This window comes from Mya arenaria, chromosome 9, assembly GCF_026914265.1.
Source record: "Mya arenaria isolate MELC-2E11 chromosome 9, ASM2691426v1".
In the NCBI taxonomy this organism is placed as follows: Eukaryota; Metazoa; Mollusca; class Bivalvia; order Myida; family Myidae; genus Mya; species Mya arenaria.
The window spans coordinates 47,217,359-47,239,752 of NC_069130.1; the positions used below are offsets into that span (position 1 = coordinate 47,217,359).

The following is a 22,394-nucleotide window of genomic DNA, read 5'->3' on the forward strand; positions in this document are numbered from 1 at the left end:
AAAAGCGCAGGATTTTAAAATCACTATTGACGTCAAATAGTTCCTCTTAAATCGGTTTTACGATTATCTATTTTCAATTTTTGGACTAGGGCGCGCGCACTTGTGGCCTAGTTCATAGCCATAAACGCGCTATCTGCATTCTCAAGCCGCATCTGGGGGTTCACTGACGTAATGTATTCATATGCTGTATTTTGATTGGATTGCCGTTAGCGAATTTGAATAATCAAAGTAGTACCAGAACTGATTACAATGAAAACATCCAATAAAAATGGTTCTCCTAACAATTCAAGCTAACTGTATGTTCTTTTAATGAAGCACAAGAAATTCATACGTAGCGAGTGAGTTAATCGGGTTAACTACATGAATGTTCTTGCATACGGTCAGATTATATGCAGTAAGAATATGAACATATTGGAAAAGTACGCATCGAAATTTTTCCGTTCAATGCTCTGCATTGATAGACTAGTACCCTCTTTCTCTTTTATCCGAAAAGAAACCAGTATCAGCTAACCGCGGTGCCCGTCGCGCATTCGAAATATCTTGTGAACTCATACGTAAAGCGAATAAAGCGTGCGGTCTTAGTAGAAAACAACCAGGAAAGTTGGTTAAAAAAGTATTGTTATCCTTTGTATACAATGTTGGTATTCCGAAGTCGGTCCCTGTTCTTTTCTTCGACATAATTTGCATGTTTCCGTGATAGTTTGAAGCTACCCTCTCACAGATTTACCGTTATAACAACTTTTTTTGTGTTCGAAAGAGCAAATTTTTGCGTAAACATCTTCAAACCAATGATATCAGATTGCTGACAAACAATCAGCTCGTACTTTGTCATATTTCCGTTCCGAAATTAATGTTTTATGGCTTAAACCGTTACTAACAGTTTAAGAAAAATGCTTAAAACATCATTTTTTTAACTTTAGTATAAAAACCTGCCATCTAAATTTTGGTCAGCAGTCTTATATAACTGGTTTTTATGGATTTTCGTAAAAAAATGGCTCGTTCCAAGACAAAAGTTGTCAAAATGAGAGTGCAGCATTAAACTCATACCGTAATAAAATTTCACTTTCTGAATAAAAACTACTTCCTAATAGCATTGTGTATGCAGTCTGACATAGGTGTACAATGTAGATGTCTTTTACAAAGATTGTTCAAAGTATGGCTCTGCATTTGGTTTAAAGCTCCCCTAAAAAAGAGGTGACAGGTTTTCTATATAGTATATAATTACATCATTGAAAATCTTCTCTGAAACTGCAAATAACAGACCTTTGATATAAAAGGATTTGATCAAATTAAAGAAGTATGTGTGCCGACCACGTAAATTAATTTGTACAAGTCTTATTTAACGACTTTCAGAAATTCAAAAGAACTATGAGTTTATCTGATTTAACGCTTTAGCCCCCCCCCCCCCCCCCCCCCCCCCATCCCTCTCACTCTACACACACTTAACTAGATTTTTCAAATTTCCTTTGCAGCTTGCAAGCAGTTTTAGTCTAAAGTTTAAGCTAGCCCAATAAACAGTGACCCCTTGTGATGTGAGCCGATTTTTTCAATGCTTAGAACATGGTTGTCAACATTCCCCTGAATGAAGCCCTAGTCCATCAGTGCTTTCAGCACTTTGATAATTAAAAGTATTGCATACTTATATTTCTGATTGCGCTGTTTTGAAATGGCATGATATACTTTTTACCAACCGTTGTTGCGCGTAACTCATTTTATATGGGGGTGTAAGACGACTTTTTCTGGCTAGGCATTTCCGGTGAATTCAGCCATATAGCACCCCCCCATTGCCAGATGAGTCACGCGCTGTGACGTAATATTGTAAATTTCTTTTATTACATACTTTATGTAACCATTAATATGATATTTCAATAGATGAGGTTCTTGAACATGAACTTTTCAAAAAATATTCATCGAAAAACAAAACAAAATAACTCTTAAAAGACGTGAAACTGACGGGACTTCTTCACATAAGCAGTGAATAAAAAATACGGCGCGTCATGACGTCAGTAAACATCATCGCACGCGCTTTTTGGGTGAAATGTACCAAAATGCGCTTTTCAAGATGTGCTAGAAAAAAATCAATTATGAGTTTCTGTTCTAGATAGAAAAATTCGACCCTCGGGCACGTTGCGTAGCCGGTAACTAGGCTAGCCTCGTTACCTGGCAACACAGGTGCCCTCAGGTTGACCGGGATGTCACTCCTCTTCTCTTCTAAGCGCCCGGATGAGATCACGGCCGAGTACCTGTTCACAATGTTAAAAATGTTTTAGGAGTCATACTGTTACTTTATATAGTTAGAAAAATGGTCGGTGGTCAGATTTCTGTGTGCGGTTCCACAGCCGTCATTGGCAGCCTCTGACAGCTCTGTAACGCCGCATAGCGGCATCGCCGCATAAACGTGTTTTTATTTCGTTTATGAGGTGATTTTCAACGCGTAAACGTTTATGCGGCGACGCTCAACGCATAAAGCAGAAATTGCTTATATGGGGTGCAACTGTGCCTTTTTGCCACATAAAGAGGATTAACCTAACCATTAATTATAATGCTAAAAAATATTTCAACAAAACGATGATGATGATGATGATGATGATGATGATGATGATGATGATGATGATGATGATGATGATCAAGATGATGATGATAATATTTATGATAGTTATGATGATGCTAGCGTTGGTAATAATGATGATGGTGGGGATGATGATGATGGTGGTGGTTGTGATTGTGGAGATAATGGTGGTGGTTGTGATTGTGGAGATGATGATGGTGGTTGTGATGATGATGATGATGATGATGATGATTATGATGATGATGATGATTGTGGGGATGATGATGGTGGTAGTGGTTGTGATTGTGGTGATGATGATAGTGGTTGTGATGATGTTGTTGATTATGATGATGATTAAGATTAAAGAAAATATGAGAAAAGTTGGCATGCAAGTTGAGCCAAAATGGAAGTTGAAAATAAACCCTTAGTGTTCAAATGACTTGTGCATTAAAACACAATCAATGAAAGAAAGAAGTCCATGATGACCCTATTATTAGTTTAAAATGACGTAGAAAGTATGTAGTCAGCGGCCTCTTCTTCTATTTTTTTTATATATTTCTGTGTTTATGCCCCAATTATCACTCTTAAGCAATTATAAACCTTTTCTTAAAAAAATGTCGATCGAGCACTTCTGCGGCCTAGCGGCGTGAAGTTAGCGGTCTAGCAGCCTAAAATGGAATGTTTACATGCGTTTTCTTCCAAAACAATGATAAATCTATGGCTTAACAATTTTGCTAAATACAAAAAATAAAAATGCTGATATTCGCTATAATAGATTTTTTAGGCAGCTTGGTCGAGTTTTAGGCGAAATGTAGACATTCGTTAAAGGATGGTGATTTGTGATAGAAACCATAACTTTGTCATTTTTTAGAGAAGGAAAGGCATGCATAAATAGTTTATATTAGAAACCAATTTTAGGCCGCTAGGCCGCTAGGCCGCTGAACTGCTTGATCGACTATTTTGAAAAAGAAAGTTAGTTGCTTAAGTGTGATTATTTGTGCACAATACAGTAAATATATCATTGTTTTAGAAGAACATGCATGTGTATGCTTTAAACTAGCTGACTACTTTATCGACATTTTTGAATTTTCGTCAGTCTGTAAATAAGGCAAGAATATATGTTACGTCATAGGACGATTCAGTTTTCTGAATGTCCCTAATGACGGTGTTGTGCTTTGTCGTAACATTTATTCCATCCTTTAGTCGGGTTTAACGTCATTTCAAACGTTTTCGCAGAAAGATCAATTGGTTTGGTTCACATTTAAACCGATCTTACTAAATCTTTGTCAAAAATTACGTCTCTAAAAGTCTAGTTCAAAGCTTGTTAAGTGGACATAAAAAACTAAGACCGATCTTGATGAAACTTTATCAACCACTATTGTACTAGTATGTGTTTTAATTGCTTTTTATGTGGCGAAAGTGTGCCTTTTTGCCCCATAAAGAAATCCTTTTTTATGCGTGAAATCACCGCATAAACGAAAAAAAAACACGTTTATGCGGCGATGCCGCTATGCGGCGTTGCACAGCTCCCGTACAGTCACTGTGCAGTCCGCTTTCAGTTTCTCTTCAATTGACGTCACGACTAACGGTGCCATTAGAAAACAAGCGCACGGAAACGCAGTTTTCTCCCCGTGTCAGCTTTAGTAGCTTATACGTTTCGGATTGTGTTTTCCCTATTTCTTTGAAAATTAAATGTTTGAGCGAATTTCAAAACGTTCTTGTGACGATATATTTCATAGCAAGCCAATCTCATTAAAATCAGATCCCCAATACACGCTTGACGACGTTACATAACGTAATGAAATAAAGTGAACGTCACGATATGATTTTAATGAGATTGATAGCAAGCTTGACTGTCTAAGAGCAGACGTTGTTTATTTCAAAATGCAACGACCGATTGACGTCAAATGTTAAGATGACGTCGCGCAAACGTTGTCAAACAAAATCGCGGAGTTTTTAAGATTTTCTGCAGCTGATATTTATTTCATTAAGTTTTTAAATTCAGCATGCGTAGAACAAAACGTCACATGGGCTGGTAGCGCGTTACTATGGTTGCATTATAAAAATATTACTGTGTTGTTTCGTGCTCTGCTATGTCATGCTACTCTTATCGAGGCAGTAAGGAGAATATTACTATCTTTTATGTGTTTCCGGTACGGATAGAAAAATCCGACCCGAGGGCACACGCGTAACGAGGCTTGCCGAGTTACCGGTCACGCAGCGTGCCCGAGGGTCAGATTTTTCGATCCAGACCGGAAAATCGTGATTGATATTTTTTCTTGCATACCTAAAGTTATGAATTTGTGGAAAACTTGACGATGGAAACGCAATTTTGTACATTTCATCAAAAAGCGCGTGCGACGAACTATCGCATAGATTATTGCCTCAGCCAATCACCTTTGAGTTTTATCTCATGTGTCACTGAACATCCAATCGCGGTACCATGTAGCCATTACTGATATATTTTTAGCGTTGGCGAAAGCGTGGGCATTTTATTTTCACAAAATCCACCACCACCATCTCCACCACCTACCGTTTAATTATCCGTCAGTATAAAAAGTTGGAGAAATGAGCCGATCTAACTGTTTTCGTGTCAATATTGGATGGTAAACACATCGTTAACGTCCATGTTTTTCTCATACTTTCTTACCATAAGTAGTGTTACAGTTCTTTGTTTCATTTCCATTTTCCACTTTTGTCTGGCACTATTTACAAAATCATATTTTTCTAGTAGGGTTGACTGTCCACCCTGATATGTGTTTCGGGAAATGTTATTATACAGATGCTATTGACTCTTTATATGTTTTGGTTTACGATATTTCGTAAAAATACTTTTATGGCATTCATTAGTGTCGTATTTTCATTCAAAGCTTGTTTTACATTTTCCCTATATCCATACGAGTTAGACCCGGCTTGTGACTAAGTACCTTGACCTTGGGCAATACATATATATATACAGTCGAACCCCGTTGGCTCGAACTCCCATGGACCGGCGAAAATACCTCGAGCCTCGGGAAATTCGAGCCAAGCGTAAATGCTTACATTAAGTAGAAAGAAATCGGTCCTTTACCTACAGTTCAAGCCAACGATGAGTTCGAGCCAATGGGTTTCGATTGTAAACACTATTTTTAAAATAACTGGTATTAATGTGGAAGACCAACCCAGTAAATTTAAAATTGGAAAAATACGTCATCACTGCGAAAGCTACATATCTATATACGTGTATATAGTGTCGTAAGCGATGGGATATCTGCAGTAAGTAAGATTCAATGCGTTGTATTCAAAAATCAATATTAAGATTTTGACATTTTGAAATTCTCCTCTTCTTGCAAATGTATTATATAGTGTCTTTATAAATATCTGATCTCTGATTTTTATACATTTGATTATCTGTTAGGTATCCCTACCAATGTATTACATTTATCCAACAAGAGCGGCGCAACAAAAACGATGCACGGCGAACGCCAACAACTGTGTTTGTATTTCTAAAAACGGGTATAACTCAAGAAAAATCAATACTTGTAAGCCTTATGGCTGTCGAGAGTTTTATTTGAATATCTTGAGCGATGTTCAGTAACGGCACAAAGGTTAAGAATACGCAACGACGCAGATGCCGTCCGCATCAGCACTATGACATTACAACCGCAGTACAGTGAGGAATCGGCTTACAGAGCGGGACATACGCTACATGAGACCTATCGTGACATGATTCTCACGTGGCGTCACCGTCAAGTTTGTCGTCAGGGGACGGTCGACAATCGTGCTCGTCGATGGCGTTTCGTGACATTTAGTGATGTATCACGATTTAATATCACCAATGCTGACAAGGGACTGCGTTTATACAGGCGGCGTCATGAACGCAACGCACGTTACTGCATATTACAATATATCCGTTTGGGTGGCGGCAATCAATTTAAATTAAATTTCACCTTACAGCATTATGATTAATTTGCGACTTTCTGCATAATTTAATTTCCACAGGAGTGTTGTTTCATATTTTATTCATTTGTGGTTTGGTTATTAAATACAGCCTTAATTCAACCACTGTAGCGTTTTTATTTACATACGTTTAGTAGTAAGGATTTGCGAAAGTGCGATGATGCCAAATATTAATTGTTCACGGAAGATCATGCAAAGAGCTTACTTTTCCTCCTAGACTGCGAATAATCCCACTCAATATATTAAGTTAACTTCATCATAATCATCATCATAATCATCATCGCCGTCGTTACCACGGCTACCACCATCATCATTATCGACATCGTCTCAAGCTATACCACCACCACCACCACCACCACCACCATCATCATCATCATCATCATCATCATCATCATCATCATCATCATCATCATCATCCTCAACTTCATCATCATCGACGTCGGCGTCGTGGTTGTTGTCATCATTATAATACGTATACTCATCATTCTAACACATTTTCATACTCATAGTATTAACCACCACAACCACCATCATCATCATCATCGCCGTCGTTACCACGGTTACCGCAATCATCATCGACGTCGTCGACATCGTCTCAACCACAACCACCACCCTCATCATCATCATCATCATCGTCGTCGTTACCACCACCGCCATCACCACAATCATTATCATCATCATCATCATTCTAACACATCCTCACCCTCATTGTATTAAATACAAATCAAACAATATTTTCAACGTTTAATCATATATTCTTCAATTATAATCAAATTGTGCGATATTTTAAATAATACGCAATTATATATTCTATTATTTAGGTAACTAAATCTACTCAATGTTTGGTTATTTCTTTTGTAGCATTTGTTGATACATAATATCATTTTGTAGATTTCATAATAATGTTTATGTAATCGATAATAAACATAAAAAGTCAACGTGTTATTGGTATACTCCTCTAATACAGAATATAAAATACAGCTGATCAAGGATGCCATTGTAAATAAAGAAAAAACTAAATATTTCCCATTAATTCATAATCCATAAGCGAAGTAAATACCTAACATTTATCAAATGATATCACATTAAACTAGGAAATTAGTTGCTTTATTAAGAGATTCTTTAAAAAAAAGTCGATCAAGATTAATTAACCGACTATTGCACGTGTTGATTACGGACTGTTGTGTTATAATAAAAAAAGAAAGTTTTCATCCGCGTTCGATATATTAAAAACACCAGCCCCAACAACATTGCTGTGTCATCTGTCAAGATAAATCTATTTTTGGATGCATGCAAATACACAGCATAAAACAAATTAACTTTGAATACACATATAAAGTGGTTGATGATAATTAGTTCAGGGAAAAATGACATATATTTCTATAAATAGAATGACACTTTCATTGATTGTTTCATTGTTTTTCATCAAATATGAATTCCCATAATCGATGCTAACACTTAACTTATTGTTCACATTTTGGTGGATCTGAAATGAAGCCCTACACTCGTATCGTCAAACTCGAGAACCTCGAATGACGGCGAACTGTTTATATGTTCTCGGATGTCTTTCATCTCACTGGCAGGTTTCACCCTGCAGCCCTCCATGTAGCATGTAATGGTGTGTGGTATGTTCTTCATCGTCTCTATCAGACTCCGCACCGCCCCCGCTGTCATTGTCACCCACGTAAGTTTAATATCGGTGATGGAGGCTGGAGGGAGGAGGTGGAGCTCACCTAGATCTGTACCCCATATGTCAAGGCGTTGTAACGGAGGGAGACTTGGTAGTGTATCCACAAGTAACTGGACATTCTTAACGCTACGTAACTCAACACGTTGTAGTTTACTCCGCCTTTGATCGTGTTTAAATAATCTAAATCTCCACCTTTGATCGTGTTTAAATAATCTAAATATGTACAATTCAACATTCGATGATACACTATCTAAGGTACATGTTGTAATATGTGTTGGATCAACCTGCACACGTGTTGTATTGCGTCCCAGTATATCCAGATATTCCAGCCTGTGACACTGGGACAGGTCATACTGCCCATCACGGTCCCACAGTGTCACTGCTTTGAGGGAGTCGGAGGAGGATGTGATCACCTCCTGCACCTCTTCCCCATTAATTTGATCATTGCATCCATAGATGACTAGTGACTGAATACGTTCCTTGTTTATCATCATCAGCTTTTTTAACACTACGACATCCTGGTAACTACGAATCCAGAAGTGTGCGAGATAGAGCGGTATGTCACCATAGTTGTTCGCCCTGGCTTCACGGTTCCCGGAGAGAATCAGGTGCTGAAGTAGTTTAGCCTCTGTACTGTCGAATGATGGTTGGTATGGTGGTCTAGAACTATTGATCCATGAAGACATTTGTACACCGAGCTCGGGCTTCATTCCACATATGAAAATAAATGTCTGAGAAACATCTCCCAAGATATTTTCTTTATTATCTTGTTCGTACTTGTATGATAGCTGACTGTAGTCGTTTTCATTCAAACATAAATGAAGAGCCGCTAAAAACTCTTGAAGTGTTTTATGAAAGAATGAAAAGTGAGATGATTCCTCGATTAATGAGTTGGATTTCTTCTCCGTGAGTAAGCCTGACTTTAATGCAAATTCAACCTGCTCCCCTATTAACAAATCGTCGACTGTTGTGTTGCTGAAGACAACAGACGAATCTCTGCACTCTGAAAACAAAGTTGTGTATGCCAACTTTGCCAGCGCAAGATAAACCATGGGATTTTGCACGAAGCATTTATGTTTCTTTAATACGGGTGGCAGATCGATTTCCGGAATGTTATGCCCGCTTTGCTTACAACTATGTCTACGTGACAGCATGTTTATAACGCCAGCATAAATGTCACATTTTGAATCGGTTAACGATTTACCCTCGAACCACAGGCACACGAGCTGGGTGATACTGATAGGTGCTGACAATAATCCTTTAAGACCCTTCGCTGACACCATTCCCATGAAAGCCTCTGGTGTCCGTTCATCCTCAGAATCCTCATTAAGAATGTTGATGATATTTTCCACGAGTTGCTCTGTGTCTGCTGCTCCTTCTATTTCAAGATATTTGTCGATCTTTGAATCCTGCACTCTAAACTGTGACATTCGCCAGGGACGCGTTGTCGTGAAGAGTGTGGCCTTGTTGGCCGAATTACGGAAAGGGATGACTTTTTCCTCAGTTTTGCAGGTACAGTTTACGTTTTCCGGATGGGTCCATTCGTCGAGGCCGTCAGCTATGATTAAACATTTCTCACTTTCCAGCACCGTCTGCAATAGCCGGAAGCTATCATCAGCATCCATCTCGTGGTAGATTTTACGTATTAGTTGATCCTTGATCATTTGTGCTAGATCACACGTTTTACCTGAATCTCGTAGAGTGACATGAAACAAAAATGCAAACTCTTTGAAGAATTCTGGGTCGGCAAAGCTTGTTTTAATACCGACGTTTTCCTCCGCTGGTAAATACTGGTGAGTCCATTCTAGGGCACACATTACGGAGAATGTGGATTTCCCGTTGCCCGGTTCTCCAACAAGGAAAACATTTCTGAGCAAGTGATCTTCTTTTAAGAAAACATCTGAAAATTTTACAACATGTTTACCGCTTTCTTCTTTGTCATTTTTGCCGATTTTTCTATGATTTTTCTCCACAATTTTCGGTGCCACGTAGAATTTGTTGAGTTTGGCGTTCTTTTCTCCAAGAATGGGAGATATCGGCATGTCGGCCAACGTGGTTCGGTAATGGTTTGCCAAACGTAGTCGTAGTCCTGTAGTAAAAAATATATAACATTTAAAACATAAAAGTTAAAAACAGATACGTATGCATTATTTTAAAACACTTGGTGGGAAAACATAAACCTTTTTTTTGATAAGACGCTTGGTACAAAAGATAAACATCAGCAATATCACAAGACCCTTGATGCAGAAGATTTGAAGCAGAATTATAAAAAGACGTCTGTTGAAAAAAATAAGTATCAGCCTTTCACAAGAGGCCCGGAACAAAAGATTAGAAGCAGAGTTATCACAAGACGCTTGTTGCAGAAGATAAGTAGCAGCCTTAACCAAGACATTTGGTCCAGAAGATAAGTAACAGCATTATTACAAGACGCTTGGTACAGAAGATAAGAGGCAGAATTATTACAAGACGCTTGTTACAGAAGATAAGAAGCAGCATTATCACAAGACGCTTGTTGCAGATGATAAGTAGCAGCCTTTACCAAGACATTTGGTACAGAAGATAAGTAACAGCATTGTCACAAGACGCTTGGTACAGAAGATAAGAGGCAGCAATATTACAAGACGCTTGGTACAGAAGATAAGAGGCAGCAATATTACAAGACGCTTAGTACAGAAGATTAGTAACAGCATTGTCATAAGGCGCTTGTTGCAGAAGTTAAGAAGCAGCATTATCACAAGACGTAAACAACGTCGCACGCGCTTTTTGGTGAAATGTACAATATCTCGTTTTCTACGTCAAATTTTCCACAAATTGCTAATTATAGATATGCAAGAAAATATATCAAGCATGTGTTTCCGGTCAGGATCAAATTTCCGACTCTCGGGCACGCTACGTGGCCAGTAACTCGTCAAGTCTCGTTACCGGCCACGCAGAGTGCCCGAGGGTCGGATTTTTGTATCCACACCGGAAATACATGATTGATATATATTTTCTTGCATATCTAAATTTATCAATTTTAACTTTTGTACAATTACACCAAAAAGCGCGTGCGACGTTGTTTACTGACGTCATAGAGCGCAGTAATTTTTTATAGCTAAAATAGCGTTCTTAACGATTAATTATTTTCAATATTAATTTAAATTCTTGCAAACATATATATTTGATTGCGTTTTATTAAAATGGCAAATATATTTTTCATAAACCATACAATAAATGAAATAAGAAGTGGCGCGTTGTTGCGCGTGACTCATCTTACATGGGAGATGTCAAGAAAATACATAAGAAAGCGCGTTTTTGTACATTTCACCAAAAAGCGCGTCGATGATGTTTACTGACGTCATGACGCGCAATAAGTTGTATTCACCGCATACGTCAATAAGTTCCTTCGATATCACGTCTTTTAAGGGTTATTTTGTTTTGTTTTTAAGGAATATTTTTGTATAGGTACTGTTAATCGAACTCATCTATTGAAATCTCATAACTATTGTTACATTTAGTGTTTAATAAAAGAAAATGAAAATATTACGTCACAGCGCGTGACTCATCTGGCATGGGGGATGCCAGATGGAGTTTACCAGCACGGCTGAATTCACCGGAAATGCCTATCAGGTGTGCTAGAGTGATAATATCTGTCATGTGTTCCCGTTCCGGATCGAAAAATCCGACCCGAGGGCACCTGCGTTGCCAGGTAACGAGGCTTGCCGAGTTACCGGCTACGCAGCGTGCCCGAGGGTCGGATTTTTCTATCCGGAACGGACACACATGATAGATTTTTTTCTAGCATGCCTTAAATTACATTTTTGTGAAGAAAATACATAAAAAAGGGCGTTTTTGCACATTTCACCAAAAAGCGCGTGCGATGATGTTTACTGACGTCATGACGCGCAGTAATTTGTATTCACTGCATACGTCAATAAGTTCCTTCGCTATCACGTCTTTTAAGGGTAATTTAAGGTATGCTAGAAAAAATATATATCATGTGTGTCCGTTCCGGGTAGAAAAATCCGACCCTCGGGCACGCTGCGTTGCCAGATAACTCGGCTTGCCGGAACGGGAACACATGACAGATATTATTATTCCAGCACGGCTGACGTCACCGAAAATGCCTATCCAGTGTGCTAGAAATACAGAGTTTCAACACTATCTAACTTTCTTAACGAAAGTTAGTGGGCGGAAACCATGTTTCTTTCTAAGACACAGTGACCTACACCTTACTTCTCATAAGCAACCCCAAGTTAGCTCTTTACATAAGCCACCCTACACACAGTTTCATCCATATCCATATACGTCAATTTAATCAAAAGCATCTCTTACCTTCCTTCAATATCTCCCCTTCGTTCTCAGCACTGAGCTTGAAATCGTCTGTTTGCAGCTGTCAACAAAACAGATCAAGACATTAAGCATCCCATTATTGAAAGGCTATTTTATAAAATAATATAAAGACAAAATTTTAACGGAAAACAATTTTACAATATTAGAATTTGGTAGAATGTGTAAATAAAACTAGTTTTTTATCTCGTGATCACGACTAATTACTCGTTCCCACGACTTGCATGTTGTTGCCACGACTTAATAATTTCGAAGCCATATTTCGTTCGTTTAAGACGTAGGAGGGTTCAGACCAGTTGACGATTTGTGTCATGGGTGACCGGTCTGTAACGGTCGTGACCCATTGGAACGCTACCTTGGTTTGGCCTCGCTTCTAATAAGGTCAAATAGGGACTCCCAACTACATTTAAATCCAGTGATCTAATTAGGTACATGGTCAAATAGGGGACCCACCTACACTAAAGTCCGATGATCTAATTAGGAGCAAGGTCAAATAGGGACCCGCACCTACACTAAAGTCAGGTGATCTAATTAGGTGCACAGTCAAATAGGGACCCCCATGTTCACTGAAGTCCGGTGATCTAATTAGGTGCAAGATCAAATAGGGACCTACACTAAAGTCCGGTGATCTAATTAGGTGCAAGGTCAAATAGGGATGCCCACCTTCACGAAAGTCCGGTGATCTAATAAGGTGCGCAAGGTCAAAAAGGGGCCCCACCTACACTAAAGTCCGGTGATCTAATTAGGTGCAAGGTCATATAGGGACCTACACTAAAGTCCGGTGATCTAATTAGGTGCAAGGTCAAATAGGGGTGCCAACCTTCACGAAAGTCCGGTGATCTAATTAGGTGCAAGGTCAAATAGGGGTGCCAACCTTCACGAAAGTCCGTTGATCTAATTAAGTGTAAGGTCAAATAGGGACCCCATCTACACTCAAGTCCGGTGCTCTAATTAGGTGCAAGGTTAAATAGGGATACCAACCTAAACTATAAAGTCCAGTGATCAAATTAAGTGCAAGGTAATATATGGACCCCATCTACACTCAAGTCCGGTGCTCTAATTAGGTGCAAGGTAAAATAGGGACCCAAAACCACACTAAAGTCCGGTGCTCTATTTAGGTGAAAGGTTTAATAGGGACCCCACCTACACTAAAGTCCGGTGCTCTATTTAGGTGCAACGTTAAATACAGACTCCCACCTACACTAAAGTCCGTTGATCTAATTAAGTGCAAGGTCAAATAGGGACCCCACCTACACTAAAGTCCGGTGATCAAATTAAGTGCAAGGTAATATATGGACCCCACCTACACTAAAGTCCGGTGATCAAATTAAGTGCAAGGTAATATATGGACCCCACCTACACTAAAGTCCGGTGATCAAATTAAGTGCAAGGTAATATATGGACCCCACCTACACTAAAGTCCGGTGATCAAATTAAGTGCAAGGTAATATATGGACCCCACCTACACTAAAGTCCGGTGATCTAATTAAGTGCAAGGTAATATATGGACCCCACCTACACTAAAGTCCGGTGATCAAATTAAGTGCAAGGTAATATATGGACCCCACCTACACTAAAGTCCGGTGATCAAATTAAGTGCAAGGTAATATATGGACCCCACTTACACTCAAGTCCGGTGCTCTAATTAGGTGCAAGGTTAAATAGGGACCCCCAACTACACTAAAGTCCGGTGCTCTAATTAGGTGCAAGGTTAAATAGGGACCCCAACTACACTAAAGTCCGGTGCTCTAATTAGGTGCAAGGTTAAATAGGGACCCCAACTACACTAAAGTCCGGTGCTCTAATTAGGTGCAAGGTTAAATAGGGACCCCAACTACACTAAAGTCCGGTGCTCTAATTAGGTGCAAGGTTAAATAGGGACCCCAACTACACTAAAGTCCGGTGCTCTAATTAGGTACAAGGTTAAATAGGGACCCCCAACTACACTAAAGTCCGGTGCTCTAATTAGGTGCAAGGTTAAATAGGGACCCCAACTACACTAAAGTCCGGTGCTCTAATTAGGTGCAAGGTTAAATAGGGACCCCCAACTACACTAAAGTCCGGTGCTCTAATTAGGTGCAAGGTTAAATAGGGACCCCAACTACACTAAAGTCCGGTGCTCTAATTAGGTGCAAGGTTAAATAGGGACCCCAACTACACTAAAGTCCGGTGCTCTAATTAGGTGCAAGGTTAAATAGGGACCCCCAACTACACTAAAGTCCGGTGCTATATTTAGGTGCAAGGTTAAATAGGGACCCCAACTACACTAAAGTCCGGTGCTCTAATTAGGTGCAAGGTTAAATAGGGACCCCAACTACACTAAAGTCCGGTGCTCTAATTAGGTGCAACGTTAAATACAGACTCCCACCTACACTAAAGTCCGTTGATCTAATTAAGTGCAAGGTCAAATAGGGGCCACACCTACACTAAAGTCCGGTGATCTCATTAAATGCAAGGTCAAATAGGGACCCACCAACACTAAAGTCCGTTGATCTAATTAAGTGCAAGGTCAAATAGGGACCCCACCTACACTAAAGTCAGTTGATCTAATTAAGTGCAAGGTCAAATAGGGGCCACACCTACACTAAAGTCCGGTGATCTAATTAAGTGCAAGGTCAAATAGGGACCCCACCTACACTAAAGTCCGTTGATCTAATTAAGTGCAAGGTCAAATAGGGGCCACACCTACACTAAAGTCCGGTGATCTCATTAAATGCAAGGTCAAATAGGGACCCACCAACACTAAAGTCCGTTGATCTAATTAAGTGCAAGGTCAAATAGGGACCCCACCTACACTAAAGTACGTTGATCTAATTAGGTGCAAGGTTAAATAGGGACCCCCAACTACACTTAAGTCCGGTGCTATATTTAGGTGCAAGGTTAAATAGGGACCCCAACTACACTAAAGTCCGGTGCTCTAATTAGGTGCAAGGTTAAATAGGGACCCCAACTACACTAAAGTCCGGTGCTCTAATTAGGTGCAACGTTAAATACAGACTCCCACCTACACTAAAGTCCGTTGATCTAATTAAGTGCAAGGTCAAATAGGGGCCACACCTACACTAAAGTCCGGTGATCTCATTAAATGCAAGGTCAAATAGGGACCCCACCAACACTAAAGTCCGTTGATCTAATTAAGTGCAAGGTCAAATAGGGACCCCACCTACACTAAAGTACGTTGATCTAATTAAGTGCAAGGTCAAATAGGGACCCCACCTACACTAAAGTCCGGTGATCTAATTAAGTGCAAGGTCAAATAGGGACCCCACCTACACTAAAGTCAGGTGGTCTAATTAAGTGCAAGGTCAAATAGGGACCCCACCTACACTAAAGTCCGTTGATCTAATTAGGTGCAAGGTCAAAAAGGGCCCTACTTACACTAAAGACCGGTGATCAAATAAGGTGCAAGGTCAAATAGGGCCCCACCTACACTAAAGTCTTGTTATATTATTAGGTGCATGGACGAATAAAAATTTGTTAGTTGTCAACGTAATTGTACCTCACAAAACCGGACGTTTATTTGTTCAAACATGTCAAAATAATTTTGTGTATTAGGCCACACCAAATTAATAACTTGTTCATCGGATTTCCCGCACCTATTTCTTCAGAAAAGCAAAAAAAATATTTTTATCACTTGCGCCCGCACCATCTTAAAAAAGGTTATATTTTTGCCTGATTTGTTTAGTAGAATGTAGCCTCCCCCCCCCCCGCGTTTTTCAATAATTACAATTATCAAAGCACCGGGTCAATCATGCAGCCGCTCTAATTAGACTAAATGAACGATATACAAGCGTCTAGATGATCGAGACTAAATTGGAAACTGTTCACTTCCTGATTCTTGAAAATTAATACGTCAACAAATGACAATTTTACCACCATTTCAAGTTTGATTAAATTTTGGAAAAATGTGTTTGTTTGAATTTGGCTCCGCTAAAAGTATATATACTGGACAAGAAGTGCTGAATTTTATCGTGAATGACTGATTATCAAAAGTGAATTTGGTTCGGACATGTTTGACGGGAATTCGGATGCTTACAGTGAAAAGACAGTTTCCAATCTGTCATCTATACCTACTACACCTGTCCAGGTAAAAACTTCAGGTGTGTATTTTAACTTCTTTGCTGTTGATATAGCAAATATGATGTAGTTTTTGTATTATTTGTTTCCTTCAAAAATACAGAACACAACCTTTCTTGTGTTATCATCAAATTGTTTCAGTAATGCATACTACATTATACTACAATGAACATCTATGTATTATATTGCTTATTAAAATTTCAGATTCCTCCGACGCAGCAGATCATGAAATTCCTGTCCCCAAGAGGCAACGACGGCATGCATGGGTATGAGGCCTTGTTCACCAATGAGTCAATGTTCGTGGACAGTAGGATGACACTAAAAATTAATCTGACTGACATTCATATGTGCTTCATGCAATCCCATTGAGTGTTACCATTCACACAAAAAAACATCAAACAAGCCTGATTGTGTATATTTTGTAATTATTAGTCAAAAAGGATTAAAAAAACGGTGTCAGACTGTGTGATTGGAAAAGGGTATTAATCACACTTTGTGTTGTGAATAAATGTTTGTAGATTTTTTAGATGTTCATTTGTATATTTAAACTATATATGAAAATCATTCAAGTGTTAAATATTTATGCTGATATTTTTTTTCTATGAAAAAGAAGTAAAAGTGTCTTTTATTTTATATTTATGTTTATGTTTTCTTAATTACTTGTCTAAATTTGAACAAGATATCTAAAAAAATAAGGAAAATCCGCAAGTTTAAAAAAGATAGGCGTTAAATTCTGAAAAAGCCTAATATCAATATGGCGCTGGCTGGAATTTTCTGTGACATATTTTCAGTTGAAATAATTTACATTTTTTTAGGTTTTTTGTAAATTCTCTTCCAGAACTTAGATGGCTACCAAGGCCAATCATGTAGTCAATGCAAGAATGATAGCTGTAGTTTAAATTTGATTGCAAATGCCTATATTCATTTCCATGGCATGAGATATGATAATGTATTTTAATAGATAATTATTTTTAAAAGAGAATTATTTTTAACCAAGTTTTCCTAATGAAAAGTGGAAAACCTAGTAAATAGATTTGGATATGCCATTGGGCAGGCGGGTGGCTGTGACCATTGGTGTTTGTGTCCAGGTATTAACTTAGCCATGCATAGGGTATTTTGAAAAAAAAAATCAAAAGGTTTTAAAAACTGGAAAACTGGTTTTAAGTTCTCTCATTTATGAAATAGTTTAAAGAAATAGATTTGCTTGATCTCAAATAGCATTTGTTTGATATCAAAACTAATATTTGTATAGAATTATCTTTTAGTGTTATCATTCTTTCACTGGATGTTATCCTTTTACTATTTACAATATCATTGTTTAGTTTATAAGTGAATAAAATGTGAGCAAAAGTGAGTTAAATGACAATATATATTTGTTCGCTCTTCGCTCGCTCCTCTTTTATGCAAAATGCAAAACAAATATTTTTATTATTATTTCGCTCGCTCGCCGTATTATTTTTTGGAAAAAATTCGATGAACAAGTTATCAATTTGGTGTGGCCTTAGGAATTCGCGAATCGCGTGTCACTTTGTTTTGACAGCCGGTGCGTCATTAAATATTACACCTGTGATGTTGTGTTAACTCAATAATCGATTATGATGATTGCGCTGTGGATTGACTGTCGCGCGATAATCAAACTTGTGAAAAGAAAATTGATTGAAAAATTAATTTGTTTGTTGCAGAAAATAAAGAACTAGACCGGTTATTTAGTATCAATCATTTTGGAGGGTTGTTTTATCTGAAGACTTTTATGATTGAATCAAATTAGAGCGGTGCGTTAATTAAACTATCAAACATACTAAACAAGCATTAAATTACGCGAGTTGTTTTATTTCAAGACTTGGAAAAAAGATGATTATAAAAACGCAGAAATGTTTAATTAAATGCTTATCACTTTTGTAAGTGCTTTAATCATGTCTCAACCTCCGTCTAAACGTCAGAGAATTGAACTGTCCCTAGAGGACAAAAGCCTTGTAAGGTTAACTCAGTTAATATTTTGAGTAAACTTACTCCGTACATCAAATCCTCACTAAACCGAAATCCTCACTATAATTCGAAATCGCTCCTCTTACACAAGAGTACACAAATATCTTTGCACGAGTTTATCGAATCTGATACAAAAAAGGACACTGCAATCATACCTTTTATCAGCTGTTTCACGACCTGTTGAAGCACTTCTACGGCTTTTTGAGCTTAGGGTATGCTAGTTCAATTGTGTCCCCTAACATGATAATTCAATTCCGGGTGCACACATGCGCAGAAGTTGGCAGTCAAGTTATGTTACAATTTAAAAGTACTCTTCCAGCAAGTTACTATGTATTTCTACACGCGCCGACCGAATTTAATACAAAAAAGTAAACATTAACTCAAACCCTTTCTCATACCTTGTCTGCAGCCGGTTGTGAATTACATCAGTATGCTAGTTCAGCTGTGTCATCTATCATGTAAAGTCACACCTGTTTAATCTGTTCCACGGAATGTGGTGCTATGGGCCGGTATGCTAGTTCAGCTGTGTCATCTATCATGTAAAGTCACACCTGTTTAATCTGTTCCACTGCGTGTTGTGCCTAGGGTCGGTATGCTAGTTTAGTTGTGTCATCTTTCATGTAAAGTTACACCTGTTTAATCTGTTCCATGGCGTGTCGTGCTTAGGGTCGGTATGTTAGTTCAGTTGCGTCATCTATCTTGTAAAGCCATACCTTTTAATCTGTTCCACGGCATGTCGTGCCTAGGGCCGGTATGCTAGTTCAATTTTGTCATCTCTCTTGTAAAGTCAAACCTGTTTAATCTGTCCCACGGCGTGCCATGCCTTGGGTCGGTATGCTAGTTCAGTTGCATCATCTATCTTGTAAAGTCAAACCTGTTTAATATGTTCCACGTCGTGTCGTGCCTTAGGTCGGTATGCTAGTTCAGTTGCATCATCTATCTTGTAAAGCCATACCTTTTAATCTGTTCCATGGCAAGTCGTGCCTAGGGCTGGTATGCTAGTTCAATTTTGTCATCTCTCTTGTAAAATCATACCTGTATGTGTTCCACGGCGTGTTGTGCCTTGGGTCGGTATGCTAGTTCAGTTGCGTCATCTATCTTGTAAAGCCATACCTTTTAATCTGTTCCACGGCATGTCGTGCCTAGGGCCGGTATGCTAGTTCAATTTTGTCATCTCTCTTGTAAAGTCAAACCTGTTTAATCTGTTCCACGGCGTGCCATGCCTTGGGTCGGTATGCTTGTTCAGTTGTGTCATCTTTCTTGTAAAGCCATACCTGTTTAATCTGTTCCACGGCTAGTCGTGCCTAGGGCCGGTATGCTAGTTCAATTTTGTCATCTCTCTTGTAAAGTCATACCTGTATAATGCGTTTAGTCTGCTATCATGTAAATTCATACCTTCTTAAGCTGTTCCACGGCGTGTTGTGCCTTGGGTCTGTTAGCTAGGTCAGTCTTATCCTCCAGCAGGGTGCGGAGCTTGAACAGGAAGTCCACTAGTTCTGTGTCCTTGACCCTCTGGTCATTGGAGTGGCGTACGCGTCGACCAATGTCCCGAACCTTAAATGTTAAGTTTGAAATAAGTATTGTCTAACATAGCTTGTAGTTGTGGTGAACATGGCCCAAAATTGAAATTCATTCAATATAAAGAAATGTGTACATGCACGTTAAGACTCTTTGGTTTATGTTATAAGTCGCAAATGTACAAAATTATCAATTAGATAGTGTATTTGTAATTGTTGCCATGGTTTTAAATGAGTATACATGGGAACTTATACTATCTACTAAACAATCTGCATTAATAACGAACATTCTTTAAAGCGGCATTCTCACAAATTGGCCGTTAAGACAACATTTTTTATATTTTGTCTGGGAATGAGCCAATGTTTGCGTTAATGTCTGGAAACCAGTGATATAATGATAATATAGTGAGATGTTGTATGGAAAAAAGCGTTAGTAAAAAATGAGTTTCTCTGCAGTTCTTAAGTAAGTTGTCTTATCGGACTGAATTAAATGTATTGATGTGCGAAATCAGCTGAATTTGAGATAAAAATATAATAAAAGTCAAAACTGTCAATCTGTGAGAGTGCAGCTTTAAAAAGTCAACGGAATCGTATAATATGATCATAGTGTGATTCATATTTTTACCTCTGTTAATAAATTTTGCTGTGTCGCAACGTTAAACGACAGTTTGGTGTTGAAATCCTCGCAATTCATCATGACGCTGATCACTCCGTTAAAGTCACTGTCTTTGATGGAGGCCACGGTCTTGTAACCATCAGGAGGCAGGAAACACTTGCCTATCTCCCAGGGAATGGTGCTCCATTTGTTGGCATTCGTATTCTTCCATGATGGTCCCGAAAACCTGTGATGTTTGACTATTTCATCACGGACGCCTTCACAAATCCCATTTGGACAAGGAGCATACAGTTTTTGAGGATAGTTATGAAATCTACAGTTTCTAGTACTGGTGCATATTCCACGAGTTGGGCACTTCAACACGTTTTCTGTGAAACAATGGACACATGCTGCCACGGATGGAAGACCCTTGGATGTTCTAACGGTGCTATAGATGTCCTGGTGAACGCATGTCAGCACATCCTCCAGGAAATCTTGTAATCCGTCCTTGGTGATGCTGAGGGCGAGGGCGGCCTTTACCCAGTTCTGGGCTTCCTTCTCCTTTAACAATTCTCTATAACAGGCCATTGTTCTGCCATTAGATCTTATTTAATACCTGGTAAAAGAAACAAGTCACTGAGTATTACTTACATTACAAAAGTCCCCTCGGATTCTTAAACAAATTGAAATTACTAGCATTAAAATAAGAGCTGCACTATCACAAAGTTACTGTTTGCCAACTTATTTATTATTGTCTTGGAATGAGCCATTTTTTTGCATAAATATCTGCAAACTAGTGGTATTAGACTGCTGACAAAAGATCAGATTGCAGATTTTCATATTTCCATCGAAAATTGATCTTTTATGGCTAAAAGAGTTACTAACGGTTTAAGAAAAACGCATAAAACGTCAATTTTTTTAACTAAACTATGAAAATCTGCGATCTGATTTTTGTAAGCAGTCGTAGACGTATATCACTGGTTTCCATTCATTTCATATAAATTGGGTCGTTCCAAGACAATAAAAACAAGAGATGTTTGTCAAACACTATGCCCCCCCTGAGCGCCATGTTGTCAGGATTATATGGACAATTGAATGAAATATGCATGGACCGAAATGACAGCTGATTTGTCGCTAACATTGTATGCTGTTGAGGCAGTTTTAAGATTATGACCATTCAAAGTTTGAGGATAGAGTGTGTTATGACCATGACCTTTGACTCTATGACCTCAAAATCCATAGTAGTCATCAGCTGGTCACCAAAAATCTAAATGTTAAGTTTGAGGGCCATGGGTGCAGGCATTGACAAGTTATCACACAGACAAGCATTTTTCGTTCAAGGTCACTGTAACCTTGACCTTTGATCCAATGACCCCTTAAATCATAAGGGGTCATCTACAGGTCAGACACAACTCCAAGTCAAGTTTGAGGGCCATGGGTGCAGGCATTGTCCAATTATCATTTGAAACATTTTCGCATTCAAGGTCACTGTGAACCTGACCTTTGACCCAATGACTCCTAAAATCAATAAGGGTCATCTCCTGGTCAGGCCCAACATACATGTCATGTTTGATGATCATAGATTCAGGCATTGTTGAGATATCACTGGGAGAAGATTTGTTAACTTTTTTGCGTTAGAGGTTACTATGACCTTGACCTTGGCCTAATGACCCCCAAAGTCAAGAGGGGTCATCTACTGGTCAGGCCCAACCT

General features: G+C 38.8%; 1 protein-coding gene across 5 annotated transcripts in view; it reads right to left on the bottom strand.

Moving 5' to 3' along the window:
* Positions 1-7,218: 7,218 nt before the first annotated feature.
* The window catches only part of LOC128203280 (uncharacterized), a 32,925-nt gene continuing 17,749 nt past the window's right edge, over positions 7,219-22,394 (bottom strand). For 4 of the 5 annotated variants that reach the window (XM_052904620.1, XM_052904623.1, XM_052904621.1 and 1 more), the window contains 4 exons: positions 20,712-21,297; positions 19,965-20,123; positions 12,492-12,549; positions 7,219-10,266 (listed from right to left, as the gene is read on the bottom strand). In XM_052904620.1, coding sequence (XP_052760580.1) covers positions 7,958-10,266; positions 12,492-12,549; positions 19,965-20,123; positions 20,712-21,269 — 3,084 coding nt within the window. In that variant the 5' untranslated portion in view covers positions 21,270-21,297 and the 3' untranslated portion in view covers positions 7,219-7,957. The remainder of the gene's footprint in view (positions 10,267-12,491; positions 12,550-19,964; positions 20,124-20,711; positions 21,298-22,394) is intronic. The other variant, XM_052904624.1, reaches the window with a different exon arrangement.